The 16,888-nt window shown below is 32.0% G+C and overlaps 1 protein-coding gene and 1 long non-coding RNA gene across 3 annotated transcripts; one reads left to right on the plus strand and one right to left on the minus strand.

Annotated features, from left to right (window-relative positions):
• Positions 1 to 3,125: 3,125 nt before the first annotated feature.
• Positions 3,126 to 9,531, plus strand: LOC126698688 (uncharacterized). Of its 2 annotated transcripts, XR_007646562.1 has the most exons (12): positions 3,126 to 3,421; positions 3,574 to 3,793; positions 4,419 to 4,501; positions 4,812 to 4,912; positions 6,708 to 6,803; positions 7,029 to 7,082; positions 7,281 to 7,429; positions 7,690 to 7,807; positions 8,024 to 8,111; positions 8,827 to 9,054; positions 9,169 to 9,213; positions 9,248 to 9,531. XR_007646562.1 is itself a non-coding variant. In XM_050396076.1 (11 exons), exons 1-10 carry the CDS (start codon positions 3,265 to 3,267, stop codon positions 9,036 to 9,038), a joined length of 1,278 nt encoding a protein of 425 aa, XP_050252033.1. In that variant the 5' UTR covers positions 3,128 to 3,264; the 3' UTR covers positions 9,039 to 9,054; positions 9,169 to 9,531. The 2 variants fall into 2 exon arrangements, 1 of the variants encoding a protein (XP_050252033.1); XM_050396076.1 differs by having other exon boundaries at positions 3,128 to 3,421; positions 9,169 to 9,531.
• Positions 9,532 to 11,905: 2,374 nt separating this feature from the next.
• On the minus strand, positions 11,906 to 14,370 carry LOC126698921 (uncharacterized). The gene is made up of 3 exons (XR_007646639.1): positions 14,137 to 14,370; positions 12,613 to 12,769; positions 11,906 to 12,236 (listed from the first exon to the last, which is right to left on the minus strand). It is a non-coding gene; the product is annotated as an uncharacterized LOC126698921 (long non-coding RNA).
• Between the last annotated feature and the right edge of the window lie 2,518 nt (positions 14,371 to 16,888).

Raw genomic sequence — 16,888 nt, forward strand, 5'->3', positions numbered from 1 at the left:
AAAAAATAGCATGCAGTGCTGTGTCCTATGATACTTAAGAGTCCGTTTGATTAAATGATTTGGGAGTCTTCTAAAATGCCATTTTACAACTGCGACTCTCATAACTTTTTACACTCATTTTAAACCCAAAACGGCGATTGCAGTAACTTATACAAACACATTTTTAATATGCCAAACCTTTTAGAGATGGATTTGTAAACAAAGACATTGTTATATATAGAGCCCCAAACAAAGATATAATGATTGGGGGTAGGAGCCAAACTCGACCTTGAATCCTTGTTGAAGGCTTGACTGTGTCCTCAATAATAATTCCATCCACCCCTAGATAGCTGACTACCTAACGCAGTAACGCGGATTCAATTTCAATGTTGGACTCCTTATCTGCCACGTCCTTACCTTCCAAAATTGAATAGTGATGACCCACCAAACAATAAATAATATGTCAATATACGTATATAGATGTTTATCTCTCTGTTTCAGAATTTGGATATTTGGATTGCACTCTTTTATTTTCCTTCTCTAGATTATCTTTCTAATATTAGAGGATGTAATTTCTTTTTGCTGAATAGGATCATTGTGAATCTGAGATGTTATCCATATCTGACAAGGATATGTATATCCAGAATCTTTTAATGTAACCATTTATGTAAGGAAAATTCTAAGGACACTAGTGACTGGACAATAAATTTATATCATAGGTAAAAAAAAAAGGGGGGGGGGGGGGGGGGGGGGAATGTTAGAACTACTAATAAACTGACAATTAGTTGTCACATAAAAAAATACAAAAATAAATAATAATAAAGTATTTAATTTTTTTTGGTATTTTAGAAGTAAATACATTAATTTGTAATTTATGTTGTAAAATTTATAATGAATAAAAAATCACACATGTGATAAATATACTTACTTGATAGAGTTGTAAATATAATCATATAATTAAGATATTTCCACGGAATCCTATTTTGATGTGTAATTGAATCATCTTAAAGTAAGGAAGTGTCTTGACTACTTAGAAATTAGATGGATGTGAGTTTGGAAATGATACTTACAACCATCTGTTTTAATTAATTAGAAAATTTAAGATATAAACTTTAAGAAATTGTAACTAAACTCTCTCTCTCTCTCTCTCTCTCTCTCTCTCTCTCTCTCTCTCTCTCTCTCTCTCTCTCTCTCTCTCTCTCTCTCTCTCTCTCTCTCTCCAGTGCCGGCTCAATGGGTGAGCCAAATAAACAACCGCCTAAGACCCCCAATAAATAAAGGCTCCTAAATTTTTACCAATAGAGATATTCTTGTACCAATAGAAGTATTAATTAAGCCCTAAATATTCACCAATAAATAAAAAGTAGTTGTTTTTTATCAAAGAAAAACCAGTTAAAGAAAAATATTTTCATTGGATGGATCAATCATTTAATCTCTCACACATAAATGTTATTAGAACTCATTAATCTTACACTAGTAAATAAATTTATACTCAAATTCTATTTAGAAATATCAAATATATAACTTTATTAAACTTTTCAATCATAATTTTTTAGTATTTGGTTACTTCATTTAATAAATAGTGTTTATTTTAATTGTATAGTCCTTGAATAATGCGATGGATTCTTTTTAATTTGTAATTTTTTTCTAAAAAATAGATTTTAAATGAAAAAAAATCAAAAATTAAATAAATATTCTAATAATATTCAAAGCTTAAAAGAATAGATCTCACTTAAAGTTGTCGCCTTAGACCCAACAATACCTTGAGCGAATATATCTCTCTCCTAACTTTTTCAAAACTACCCTTTCTCTTTTTTCTTTTTCTTTTTTTCATATCTACTCCATTAATGTTGAAAGTGACTTCATTAAAGATGGTAAAAACTACTTTCAATTTGCCCTAGATTCAACCTGCCTCGCATGGATTTTGCCCACCTAAAATACTAGACATTGTGAGTACATGACGTCCATGATTTGACCCCATCTACTCTGTTTTCTTTTATTATAATTTGATTTTCATCCAAAACTTCATTTTCAAAATGTCGTATTAGTATTGAGACGAAAAAAAAAAGTCCATATGAAGCATCAAAATCTTAGATTCCAATTCTCACAATATTTTGTCTATTCCCATTAAGTAAGAAGACGTTTTATTCTATTCTCTCACATACATCAACAATAAATTTCACCATGACTTTAATTAACAGAACCTTCTCATATGAGATGAAAAAAAAAAAACCACATCAGTATGATGGAAGGGTAAATAGTACTCTGCTGTCTTATGTAGACCACAAGAAGTGGCACACAAAAAATGAAGTCAAAGCTTTTATTTAAAAATGTTGTTGACACCGAAAGATGGAAAGAAATATTCAAAGTATGCGGCTCTGACTCAACCTTAGACATTGTTCCCACCGCCCATTTTACCACTCTTTGGCAATTTGCCCCCACCAAACAGACCTTTTCTCCCCCACAAAAAGAACCCCAACTTTCTTGCAATTGGACAAGAATGTAAACCATTATTCACCAGATTAGTTGGAAACTACGTTGAGAGTTGAAAACTTTCCATTTCTAAAAAGTCAATTATCATCAACTAATCATCAGTTTATTAATTATTAAAATAAGAGTCTTTTTTTTTTTTTTTTGGTAAACCTTAAAATAAGAGTCTTACTAACTTATATACCATTTTCAGAATTTTTTATGAGAAAATGGTTAAAACCTGCTTATAAAATATTTTTAATAACGTAGTTTAAATATTGTGAAAATACATGTTAAAAAATGTAATGAAAATATATGTTATATTGTACACTGAAAACTGTTTCCAAACAAATCCAAATTTTTTACAATTTTTTCAATTTTCAAACGAGACCCTCAAACATGATTACTTTCTCACCTAATTATCAAAATCACTAGAATTAATTATTCAACTACTATTATTAAAAAAAAAAAATTTAAAAACAAGCTTTCTCTATTTTCTTTATTTGGGTCTGCATAGGCAATAGTGCAACATAATTTATAACAGTAACTTCCCGATTTAGTGAGTTTGGTTTACATTCTAGAAAGGAAGGAACGAGCCGACCATCCTACGTGGTAGGATCCGAGGTATACGTATTAGCCGGCACCAAACTCTTTAAAAACCATAGGACTCTCAGACCAAACCTCCTCTCTCTCTCTCTCTCTGTCTTTCTCTCTCCTCCAATTCAGTACAAACCTTAATAAAAGCCCACATTTTCTTTGTTTTTCTTTGTTTTCTCCCTCTCAGCTCTGTGTCTTTTTAAAAAAAAAAAAACAACGATGCCGTTTTGCGAGGTTAGAAAAACCCAGCAAGACAGCGAAGACACAGAGCTCAATCACGACCAAAACAACAACAACAACAACAACAACAACAATGGGACCAAAATCTTTTACAGAACCTATGGTCATGGACCCACCAAGGTCCTTCTCATCATAGGTGCCACTTCTTCTTTTTTTTTTTTCATTTTTCATTTCTGGGTATTTAGAATTTTTGATGGTCAATTGAATTCAGAATCTGTATGTGTTGAAATGGGTTGTGATTGAATTTTGATAGTTTTTTTTTGGTTGCTGATGAATTTGGATGGTCAGGATTAGCTGGGACCCACGAGTCATGGGGCCCACAGATCAAAGGTATGGTGGGAAGCGATTTGCCCAATGAAGATGAAACGAGGAGCGGTGGCCGTGGCGGTGGCTGTGATTGGAATCCAATTCCAGATGACAATGAGAGTGGCGGTGGCATCGAGGTCTGTGCCTTTGATAATCGTGGAATGGGTCAGAGCTCCGTACCCACCAAAAAATCTCATTACACGTATGTTAATTGAGTTCTTAAAATTCTATACTAGTTTAATCTAGCGCGTGCGTGTTCTTGAATCTTTGATATAACATAGACAAGGATAATAATTAATAAAGTTGTTCAATTTTTCAGTTTTTTCTTGATTTTTGTTTGGTTTTTTAAGGTCACAATTCACATAGCATGACAGAGATGAGGATATAATGTCTTTTTCATTCTCTTTTTGAATCCACACTTGCATTTTGAGGCGCGTGCTGTGGACGCGCGTGTGTGCTTGTGCCCATGTGAATTTTCTGCCAAATTTTTGGTTCATTGGGATTGTTATGTTTCACATTTGCTTGGATTTTAATCTTCTTTCTTCCTTACTCCATTTTATTGAATGATTATGTGACTTAAATTCAGAATTGGAGGAAATGACAGCTCTCTCCTTGATGAGACTATCTAGAAACTATTAGTTGGAGTGAATTTTTGATCTTGTACAAGTCAAAGTCAAATAACAAAGTTGAATTTTTTTTTCTTTTTCTTTTTTTCAATTTTATTTTACTTAAGTTTGAGTAATCAAATGGCTCTTTTACTAGGAGGTTAGTTTTTTTAAAATATGAATTGAATTTCTAATTAATGGGCTCTGATTGTTGGGGTGCAGAACAAAGATTATGGCAAATGATGCAATTGCACTGATGGATCATTTGGGCTGGAAAAAAGCTCATGTTTTTGGACATTCCATGGGTAAGTCTATGACCCTGAATTTTTCAAGGTTCTATTGGTGGTGTTTTAGCTATAATGTTTAAGAGAAAAATGTTCCAACTTTGATGAAGCTTCAGTAATCACTTGGTTGAAATATTGAAATTCAACTTTAAGATTCTCTAAATGGTTGTTTATTACTTATCAAAGAGGGTTCTATAAAGAACCCAGAAATGGTTGATTTTCATAATGCCTTGGTACCTTGATTTAGATTCACATTGCAGGAAAAATATTTTCTTTGATTGATATTGAATCAAATCCTTTTTAAGTTTCTTTCTTTTTACTATCAAAACAGGAGCTATGATAGCTTGCAAGTTGGCAGCAATGGTGCCTGAAAGAATTCTGTCTTTGGCTTTACTTAATGTGACGGGTGGAGGTTTCGAATGTTTTCCAAAGGTACTTTATATCTCTCAGCACCACTCATCTTGACTATCTTTATTTCCTTCTTGAACTGTGGAATATTGATGTATGTCTATCATATGAGTACAACCTCATTGTTTCTTTCCAATTATGTTTAATAAACGTGGCAGCTTTCCACATTTTTATTTAATATAGTGGAACCCATGTTGGTTTCAAACATCTAGCTCGTCCTTGCTCAAATTCTGTCATTAGTTTACATACTCATCTTAGAAGACTGCTTTTAGATGACTATAGTTGGGGAGGCATAACTACCAAGTCTTGTAATTTTATGTTTACTCATGGCCAATCTAATCTGGGTATTTCTTATTAAATAAGTATTCAGTAGTTTAAAAAAGGTTTGCATTATATAAAAAGATCCATATTGCCAAACAAAATTATTGCAGACTGTCTTGTATCCTAATGTGAGGTTACCACGTTGTCCACAATCCATACTATTGCCATTGGTTGGCTGGTTGTGTGGGTGGACAGGTACTGGTTATCAGTTGAAACTAAATCTTGTTAGCTATGCAGCAGCTTTTATACATTATATTGGACTAGATGAGTCTTTCAGGGTGTAATTTCTGGAAGAACTGCAAGAACATGATTTGTGATCAAGTATGAATGCACACAGTTGAGATCTGTTGCATTGCTGTCATAGTTTGACTCATAACGCAAAAGATATGTTTTACCATCTGCACCAAAACTTCTTTAGCTTCGTACAAAACTAAATGGAGGTAAATGTGAGTATTATTTTATTACTGAATCAAATAGATATACCACCACTTGTCATTGGAGGAGATGATTGTGAATTGAGAGGAGAAGAAGTGAGGACTGTTGATTTTGCAAGGCTTAAGAGATGCTCCTTTTCAGTATATCATATTTAGTCTCCGGATGAGGGAGCAGAGATCAATCATGTGCAACTTAAAAAGTGATTTTTTTTTTCTTCTTTTGGCAATTGTGCACAATGAACTTTTGCGGAGTGTTATGAAGATGGCTTTTAGTGTAGAAAGGTAAGGGGATATTAAAATAAGATTTTTGGTTAGAAAATAACAAAGCCAGTTCTGTTGGTGATACTACTGGAGAACAAAGTAGTTTCGAAAGTTGAGGCCAAGAAGGAGAATAAGAAATCAGAGAAGATTGCAGAGATTACAAGGTAAAGAAGAGAAGAAGAAGAGAAAAAACTACACAAGATTAAAAAAACCATGAGTTGTTAAATCTCATTTGGAAATCACAATAACAAAGATTTACTAGCCTTATAAATCAGAAACCCCTAATAAAAGCTAATTTTAATCCTTAGTTTAATTAAATCCCAACTGTACATAAATACCCTAATTATCACAAGAGTAGAGTTTAAGCTACCAAGGGCCAAAAGACTATCATGGACTTCATGAATGGCACAAGGCCCACATTCGACTCAAGTCTGTTCTTCTCTAGCCATCTTGAATCAAAGTCATCAATTACAGATAAATTTCATGTGTTTTCACAAATTATGAGCATATGCTTGTAATTCTGCATATTTAACAAAAGAAGGAAGTGCAATCACCAATAGGTTTGCTTTACAGATATGAGATGTATTGGTGTCTATTGCAAACATAAGATGTCCATTGCCCAACATGGGCACATGATATGTTCTACTTATGGGGATCTGCTGGATATCCTGTATCAAAAGCTACTTTGTAGCGATATATTATTGTAAAATTCTCACCTGATATAAATTTATTATGTTCAGTAACTTAATTTTGCAAGTAACTTATTCCTCAAAATGATGCTCAAATTATTTTGTTTCTTGCAGCTTGATCTAAAAACTTTATCCGTTGCAATCCGTTTCTTACGGGCCAAATCTCCTGAGCAACGGGCAGCTGTTGACTTGGACACCCACTACTCAAAGGTAAAAAGATGCTCTCAGTTCTGTCCAGAGTTTTGCTATTTATGTATTTGGATGTTCAACTGCTGAAAAAAACTGTTTTATTTGAACATTTAGTGGAAGATAATCTTGATATTCATTTTACAATTTTTTTTGCACTGGTTTACTTTCACTTATTCTAAACTAGAAATACACTGCCATTCTTTTTGTGGTTAACTCGTACAATTTCACTTTATCTACAATCTGCAGGAATATCTTGAAGAATGTGTTGGACCTAACACAAGAAGAGCAATCTTATATCAAGTAAGAAATGTTAAAAGCTTATCACTTCTCAATTGCGTTCCTTTAACTATTTGTTGTAAATTTTTGAAAACTCACCTAGAAGTATTGAGGTTAAACATAGAATTGGATTTTCTATTAATGGAAAATCATTCTCAATTAATTGTTCATAGACTTTACATTAAGATGTCCCTAACTTGACCTACAATCTGTGTGCTGCAGGAATATGTAAAAGGTATATCATCAACTGGAATGCAGTCTAACTATGGTTTTGAGGGTCAACTTAATGCTTGCTGGACCCATAAAATGACACGAACAGAAATTGAATTGATCCGTTCAGCTGGATTTCTAGTTTCAGTCATCCATGGCAGGTGTGCAGGCATATTTTCTGTATTAATTAAACAGTGCTTGGTCACAAAATCTTTTCTCAACTCTATTTCTTATTGCACTTGAGCATTGTTGTTATGTTCTGTGATATGTATCAAGATAATACTCTTTTGTACAATGAGTAATAAGCATATCTTGCAAACTCAATTTTTAAAGCTTCAGAAGGGATAAATTTTAGAACATTTTACCATTTAATTTCATTGATTCAGGATTTCCACTCAAGACTTTGTTTGTGAATGTGTAGGCATGATATAATTGCTCAAATATATTATGCAAGGAGACTTGCAAAGAAACTGCATCCTGTTGCTAGAATGATAGAACTTCATGGAGGTCATCTAGTGAGCCATGAGAGGACCGAAGAGGTATATTTTTCATCTATAATTGATTTGATTACAATAAAGCAGCTCATTGGATTATGGCATGGTGAAAATCTTAGACAAAAGGATTTAAATAATTGGTGCTTAATAATAATAATAATTATTATTAGTGCTTCTTGAAATCTATGACTGTGACTTGATTGGACCATAGTTTACAAGGAGAACAGAACCTAAAAACTTTTCTTTTCCCTTAAATTTCAGGTCAATCAAGCAATTCTTGAGTTAATGAAGGCATCAGAAGTGAGTATCAATCCTAATGAATGGACTAATTTGCCAAAGAAAAAGTCTGGTAAGTATTCCACATTGAAGACAAAAGCCTCTCTTTCTTCCTTTGATTGGATTGACATCATGACCTTTAGCTGTAGCTCAGGAGTCATTATCCAATACTATCAGAGCACCACAATCCCTACTAACATAAAATAGGGCCTTGCATGTGAGTTCACAGATAGGAGTAGGACAGATATGCATGTAAATCGGAAGTATAGTGCTGTAGGAGTGCCCAATAATTCCTTATAGCACTTAGAAGTAACATTCTAGTTTTAGCCCTTCAGCCATTGCATATCAATATTGTGGATAAAGTGATCTGGAAATTTAAATTAATGACAGGAAATTCACTGCACTGGAATTTCTTAACTATAATTCTAGATTTCAGTATGCTGTGATAAAAAAACTAGCTCAGCTCCTAACCAAAGTTACTGCTTAGAGTATACCATAATAAGGGCTTAACCATCATAGCTTCAGGGTGTAACCAAGTTGAACTAAGATGAGCTATGTTTTATGATATTGAATGTTGGGCTATTAATAAGTAACATGTTCATAAAATTAACCTCAATAGACTAGTTGAACAACTTTTGATGAATCTAACTACTAACCAAAAATATGCTATTACTTAAATCATAAGTAACAAACTAACAATAACCAAATCACATGTGCAATATAAAATTCTACATTCCTTTTTGAAATCATGTGTTGATACATGTTGCTGTCTTTCTTTTTTCCTGCAGGGTGGATAGGGCCAAGGGTGACATTAATCAGAATAAACACAGAGAGAGGAAGCAATATCTCTAACGTGCTTTACATTCTATCAAGACTGAATATTTTCCTGTTATACCTCTTTGGTCTCATTTTTTTGGCATTTGAGAATGGACGAAGGTTTCTAAAAAGTTTAAAACCAGTTAAAGTTGGACCTTCCCTTGCATCAGATGATAGTCAATGAACCCATGTTTTTACAGGTAATCCTCCACTCCAAGATTTCTTTTCTTTTTTGTTGTTGTTGTTGTCACTCTCTCTTTTCTTGATTAAGAGCATAAATAAGAGAAGCTAAACATTTCTTTTCCTTTTTGCAGGGGCTTATTGATATGTCACCCTTCCGTTACTTCATATACCATAACAAGTGATGAATACTGAATACACAGGATTCATAAAAAGTGATGAATACTGAATACACAGGATTCGTAAAACGATTTTTTTAACAAAAGATGAGAGGCTGACAATCCGGCCATTCAGATTTTCAAAGCGATTGGAGGCAAAAAAGGTGGGAGATTGGGACAGCCAATATTTAGGCAGATACCTCTCCCCTTGCTATCGGTTCATTTTTAATTGTTTATACTTACAAAAGATGATGTAGCAAATTCCCTTGTGTCTAATCTTCAACAAACTCAATGCCCTTTTGAGTGGCAATTTATAAGAAGAAAAAAAAGGCTTCTTGACTCCTTTGTTTAAAAATCTCTCTTCTTCTTGACACTTGAGATACAGAATAATCATAGTTTTGGAATCTCAAAGGCATAAGTGCAACTATAAGTTAATTACAAAGAAAGCTTTACAAGGTTGCTGGAACATTTTTTTTTATTTTTTATTTTTTATTTTTATAATCGATAATCGTGGGAAAAGGGGATTAAACCATGTATGTTTCTAGTGGAAGCACCATGAAATGCTAGTTAAACTAATAGTCATGTTGGAACTTTGAAATGGACAAGTACCAAACCTACGTACTGAAATGCAGCTGTCACTTGTCACAGAAAATAATGAAATTTCAAACAGCTCTAAAGTGCCCAGCAGGGGGTGTACTAGATGGAACCCAAACATAAAAAGAAAGATCTTCTAATCAAAATTTAATAATATTTTGGGATTTGACCCCAAAGATTATAAGCTTCCCTTTTAAAAATAAAAAACTTGGGGGAAAAGTTTAGATAACCAACTTTCTCTGGAGTATTATGGAATGTGATATTGTTTTATGACCTATCAGATGCATATATAACAATAGCTTGCCCTTAAAAAAATAAAAAGAAAAGTTCAAAATTAAAGAGTTGGAACTTCCAAAGAAGTCCAAAATTCAAGAGCTGGAACTTCCAAAGAATGAAAGAAGCAAATATTATCTCATAATAATAATTAAGTTAGAAGTATATTAGAAACTACACAAATGATCATTTTAGTGTTGGCAAATTCTATGTCAAAGTTAAAATTATAAGTGGAATGATTTTCATGTATTTGATTTCCATAGAACTAAGAGAGACTATATCTGAACAAACCTGGAGCTTTCTCCCATTGAGATGTTCCATACACCAAGATCAAAACATGTGTCTCACCAAAAGAGTTTTCAAGTACTGAGATGATTGCACCAATAGTTTCAAAATATGTGTTACATCTCTTGTAATGGGTTTTTGAGTTATGAGGGTTTTTTATTTAATCGGCGTTACGTGGCTTATCAACCATACTAGTCGCTAACCCGTGCGATGCACGGGAAATGTATTGAGTACAATATATAATTTAATCTTTATTTATTTTACTACAACACCAAAATTGAATTTGTAAAATAAAATCATATAGCTAAAACATTTGTTAACAGCTATACGTTTCAGACATTTATTAAACTATATTATTATTATTATTATTATTATTATTATCAACTTAACAGTATTTTAATATATGATACCAACATGCTTCAAGAAAATGTCCAACACTGAAAACAATTTCGAAAACAAACTCAACTAAACAGTTTGATGAATAAATATATTACAATCTATAATATAAGCCAAGAAATAAACTCATTTCGATCATTAAGAATATGACTCACTAAAGTCATGAAAAACAAAGGATTCATTACAAAAAAAAAAAAAAAAAAAAAAGCATCTTTAGTCTTTATAGATTTTGCCTAAGTACCCAGATACGATGACACATACTCACACAAAAAGAGACATAAACACGGACAATTAAAGAAAAAATAAGAAAAACAAAAGAGACGTAAACACGGACAATTAAAGAAAAAATATAGGAAAAAAAAAGTTAGGAATAGAAATATAAGATAAAGATAGGTTACCCTCAAAAAGAATAATCCATGGATATTCTAACCCAAAAGTTATGATGTTAAAACTTCCAAAAGGCCAAATTTTTTTTTTTTTTTTTTAAATCAGAAGATTCAAAGCTTCAAAAGTATTGAAATAAAACAATATATATATATATATATATATAATTACGCAATAGAGAAATACAATAGAAAGAAGGGAATCCATGATTATAGCTTTTCCACTTATGTATTGGACTCCTCTCCTTCTTCGGTCAATGCATCAAGGTTAGGGTTATTTGATTTGTTCAATAAAAATTTGAAGATTTAATTAAAAGATTTAGGCCCAGCAATTAAATAAACAAAACAACAATTGACAAACTTATAAGAAAAAACAACAAATCTATAATTTTTATTGAACAAATCAAATAACCCTAACCTTGATGCATTGACCGAAGAAGGAGGGGAATCCAATACATAAGTGGAATATGTGAATTGTGAAGCATGAGCCGCCCTCAAAAAAAATCTTGAAGAAAAATAAGTTTTAAAGAGAAAATTGTGTTGCGGCAAAAATAAGTTTTTGGGGCTTAGGTTTTCTACGCAAGCAATTCTTAAATAGGAGAGAGTAGAGGCGGTGGGAGAGTGTCTTTATTTGGCTAGAAGTCTAATTTGCATTGGAAAAGGAAAACAGTGATGAGGTGGAAAATTTAATTTAATTTAAATTTAATTTAAATATTGTGCTGACGTGGAAAATTGTGGGAGCTTCAAAAGTTTCGGTTTTATATATATATATATAGATTAAGATAATTTATTTTAAACAAAATTCTATTACCATGTTGGGTTAAAATGAATTAACCCTTGCAATTAATTAATTAATTAATTATTCAAGTTAATTAATTAGATCAAATTTAATGCAACAACGTGGCAGCACAAACAAATCACCTAATTATCTAAATGCAACGGAAAATAAATTTGACACAGGTGATTGTTTACGAATGGGGAAAACTACTGAGGTAAAACCCTACCGAGTGATTTTAAGGTCACCACTCCCAAGAATCTACTATTATCAATCACTAGCGGTTACAAGTATAAGTAAATCTTACCAAACCCTTTGGCCTATCCCGAAATACCAACCTTCAGTTGAACTCTTACCTCAATACCCAATTGGACTTGTATTGTAGCGACAATCTTTCTCTCGATGCATGAATCCCAGTACGTGACTAACCAATGTGCATGAATCCTAATACGTGACTAACTCCAGCAACTTGAGAGGTTGTTGGCTGCAAAGTTCTTCAATTCATCAACGATAAAAATTAGGAAGTTCTTTAGTCACAAAACCCTTGGCATAAAGACGCAGGTGATTGTTTACGAATAGGGAAAACCACCGAGGTAAAACCCTACCGAGTGATTTTAAGGTCACCACTCCCAAGAATCTACTATTATCAATCACTAGCGGTTACAAGTATAAGTAAATCTTACCAAACCTTTTGGCCTATCCCGAAATACTAACCTTCAGTTGAACTCTTACCTCAATACCCAATTGGACTTGTATTGTAGCAACAATCTTTCTCTCGATGCATGAATCCCAGTACGTGACTAACCAATGTGCATGAATCCCAATACGTGACTAACTCCAGCAACTTGAAGAGGTTGTTGGCTGCAAAGTTCTTTAATTCATCAACGATAAAAATTAGGAAGTTCTTTAGTCACAAAACCCTTGGCATAAAGACGCAGTAGCTTCTTTAGAAAGAAAAATGAACTAGGGCACTTTCTGCATGCATGACGACCTTTTAAAATAAGCCTTATATATGTCTAGGGTTGTGAGAAAATAAACCCTATACAAATATTTTAGCTTGGGCCGAAAATTAGATCTGGAAGTTCTGATTTCGTAAGTCTTGACAGAAACAGCTTGTGTCAAGTTTCGACTATAAACCTCGATAGAAGTCTTTCTGTCGAGATTGCTGTCAAGATTTAATGAATATCTTTTCTTCACTTGTTTCTTGGTCAAATCTTCATAGAGTGCTACTCCAACTAAAATTTTACTACCCAAAATTTCAAAAAATTTATAATAAAATTTATTATATATTTTAATTATGTTGATCACTTTTCATAGTTTTGTGTTTTAATATAAAAGAGTTACATCTTAGGTACTAAATTTGTGCTAACTGCCAAGTGACTATCAACATGAATTACACATAGTAAAATTGTGTACTTTTATCACATGACTCATTAATTATCAAAATAATTATATAATTTCAATTTTACTAGTAAAAAATTTAAATTTTTTACATAAATTTTAATTAATCTATCGAACACAGGAATATTAGCAGTTTCAAAACTATAGTTCGGCCACCTCAATTTTTCCAAACAATGGAAGTGATGCATCCATGTTGCAAAAAGGCCATGTTTAAAGAGCACTGCTGTAATGAACTGGTTTTCCCAGTTACAATGCAACCAACTATAACTAAATATGAGATTCAAAAGTTGTTATTACTTATTACAACTTAAACATACAACATAGCAGAAGAAACCACAAATTTTTATAAGAAAAGCTGGAATAGCATATTATATGTATATATATAGATATTAAAATTCACGAAATTCCTTTCAGTTCATAATGATTGTTCTACATCCTCAGATCAATATCATAATCGGATTTTTTAGTATGAGTATGATTTGAATCCAAAACTCTTATCCAAAAATAAGTGATTTTATTAGGCGAGCTAATTAGAAATCACATAATAAAAAAAATACATATATAGATTATAGAAAGCTATAAACATCATATGTATAGAAAAAGGAGAGATGATAGAATGAAGCACTATTGTTTGATTCAGGTGATCCAATATTCATGTCCTCCATGTTATGGTGGACTAAATCAAACATTCAATATACTATATATATATAAATACTAGCCTAAAACAATTAATATGTTATTATAATCCAATGTTTGGTTTCAAAGAAAACAGTTTGTCAGCAACAATATTAAGGTAGCATTTGAATTCTCACAGGAAAAAAAAAAAAAAAAACTTACCGAGGGAGAGAAAGAGAACGTGCCTGTCACTTCTTTCTGAGAGATGAACATCCTCTGAGTCTGAGGTTTTTCAGTTTTGTTTGATTGAGAGAGAGGTTGGTAAATAATGAAACAAACAAGAAAGATAAGAAATTTTGAGAGAGAGAGAGAGAATCTTTAGGTTGTGCTGAATAATATACCATGCATATTTAAAGCAATAAAAGAGGAGTAGATTAAAATCCAATAAGAAGAAATTAAGAATAGTTATAGTTATACTAGATTACTATATAATCATGTACGATCCTATTATTTACGTGTTATGTTCCTAAGAATCCCGCTCGAATATACCAATATGCTCATTGATAGGATAAATGGATAATGCAACAAAAACATGCAACTTGTCTTTTTTTTTTCTTCTTCTCTGAATTAGCAACCTGTTTTTCTTATTTTTCATTTCATTTTAAATGTACTCATTTTTAAGATTTTAACTTAAATTAATTGATGTATATCATATAATATGTATATTGTTTTTTGAGAATGATATGTATATTGTTAATTAAATATAAAAAATAGAATCCTAATTATAAATTATAAACTCTTTTCACTTTTAAATTATGAATATCTTAAAAAACTTAGGACCATTGAGTGGTCTTTTTTTTCATTTTGGCCTTGGTGTTGCATCATTGGCATGGCACAGAACCGAATATATGCATGTCATATCCATCCATATTATCTACAAGAGGATTCTTCTATTTTGATTGGACTTTTGTGTTGTTCAAACATACCTCTAGACCTTAAGTTTAATAGGGACAAAACTTGAAGATAACTTGGTAAAAATATATCTCTAACTTTACATAAAATGCCTACAAAATATGACACTTTCCTACTAATTCATATCTTCAAAACAAACTTATAATAAAAAAATAAAAAAACTTCTCAGTCCACTTTAATATTTCCCTCAAGACCATGTTCCAATTTTTTTTTTTTTTTTTTTTTGAATTTCCTATTTCCTTAAGTCCTAATCTCACGTACACTAAACCAAAAAAAAAAAAAAAAAGCCTTACCGCACGAGCAAAGCGCATGTGATGAGGCTAGTATTCATATAATAGGACAGAGTTTGGCTCCAACATGTTATTAGAAGCTATTTTTTTTAACTTATTATGTGGTAAATTATAAAGCTATCCAGGTGTATTATTTTAACAAGTTACATGACTCATTTAAAAAGTTATGTACCTAAAAGTACACATAAATGGTTTATTCAATTGCTACATTGTCGGTTGGAGTAAGATACTTTTAAATATATTTGGAACCAAACTTTTTTTTTTTTTCTTTTTCCTTGTATTATTATTATTATATAAAGAAAGAAAATGATAGGTTGACAAATAAATAAGAATGGAAGGGAATTTGTGGATTCAATGGAAGGGGATCTTATCCCAACAACTAAAGATTATAGCCTGACCTAGTGACTTCCACTAAGGTGTTTATAGCTTCAATCGGTATGTATCTTAAGTGAATCAATGTTACATGTTTAAGGGGATAATTCAAGATGTAGACCTCAACCAAAGCATGCAGGAGTGATTATGTCAACAACAACAACTAAGCCTTAATCCCCTTTTTTTATTATTATCAATTATGAACTTTTAATAGAATAGTTAGACTCGGCCACATGTATCTTGATGACCATATTACCAAAGAAGAAAAAAAGTGACTACGCCATTGGATAACTCACCCATGGTGTTAATATGTTGTATTCAATTTTGTTAAATACTTATTCATAAAAATAAAATATTTTATAGAATAAAATAAATGGAACAAATGTTTTATTTTAAATCTAAATATAAGAAACATGTAAACAGAATTAATTCATTAAAAACCACAATATCTATTTCTTGATTAATATCTAATGAATATATGACCTATAACAAGCACATTACTCATTAGAGCAAAGTTGTTAAAATCTACGGCCAAAATCACATTTCGTACTTAAAATTTATCCTTTTTTCTAATTTGTCTCTTAGAATTGCAAAAGTAGCATTCAAATCCTTCAAAAAAAAAAAAAGTAAAATGATCCAATTTGATTCTTACACTACACAACATCACGTTGTATTATCGGATTTGGGTACATTTATAACATGAAAAAATGTATTAATAAGTATCTTAAAAATATACACGGGTTGGTTAGATGAACAAAAAGTGTCACACTATCAACAATCTAACATTATGATTCTAGGTTGAATTCGGGTTTAAATAGGCAGGATCGGTGATGCCATGTCATAAGATGGCTCCAACACCGATGAGATAAAGAACAATGAGAAATAATGAGAGGAGTGATAGTGAAAATATTGTGTGTTTGTGAGTTGTTTTTTTTTTTTTTTTTTTTTTGGTGAGAGAAGTGTGTTTGTGAGATGGTAATATGATATTTGTATTATGAGTTTAAATTCAGTCAGGACTTGGCGTAAACCCAAGTATTTACGCCCTTCAATAAGATTGTGCCCTGTCAGCACTTTACCTAAATATGAATACAAGCACCAACATACAATAACAGCTTACAATGTCAAATTCAAAATTCAAAACACAACCCTCCTCCTCACGTTCAAACCAAACCTCCACAACTCCACCCCCACTCCACCACACATGTTGCCACAAAAGCCAACTGAGTCACTTCCGAAGAAAAAAAAAAAACACTGGAGCCGCCACACCACTATGAAGGGGAAAATTCAAGAAAATGAAACCTAGCTGAGAAATCCAAGCACTGCCACCTCAATGAGCCTAA

Source organism: Quercus robur, chromosome 9 (genome assembly GCF_932294415.1).
Source record: "Quercus robur chromosome 9, dhQueRobu3.1, whole genome shotgun sequence".
In the NCBI taxonomy this organism is placed as follows: domain Eukaryota; kingdom Viridiplantae; phylum Streptophyta; class Magnoliopsida; order Fagales; family Fagaceae; genus Quercus; species Quercus robur.

Bases quoted from the DNA above. Each gene is read 5' to 3' on its own strand.
- LOC126698688 (XM_050396076.1), top strand. From the start codon at position 3,265: ATGCCGTTTTGCGAGGTTAGAAAAACCCAGCAAGACAGCGAAGACACA. The intron at 3,794-4,418 runs GTATGTTAATTG...GTTGGGGTGCAG, and splicing joins ACCAAAAAATCTCATTACAC to AACAAAGATTATGGCAAATG. The intron at 6,804-7,028 runs GTAAAAAGATGC...TACAATCTGCAG, and splicing joins TGGACACCCACTACTCAAAG to GAATATCTTGAAGAATGTGT.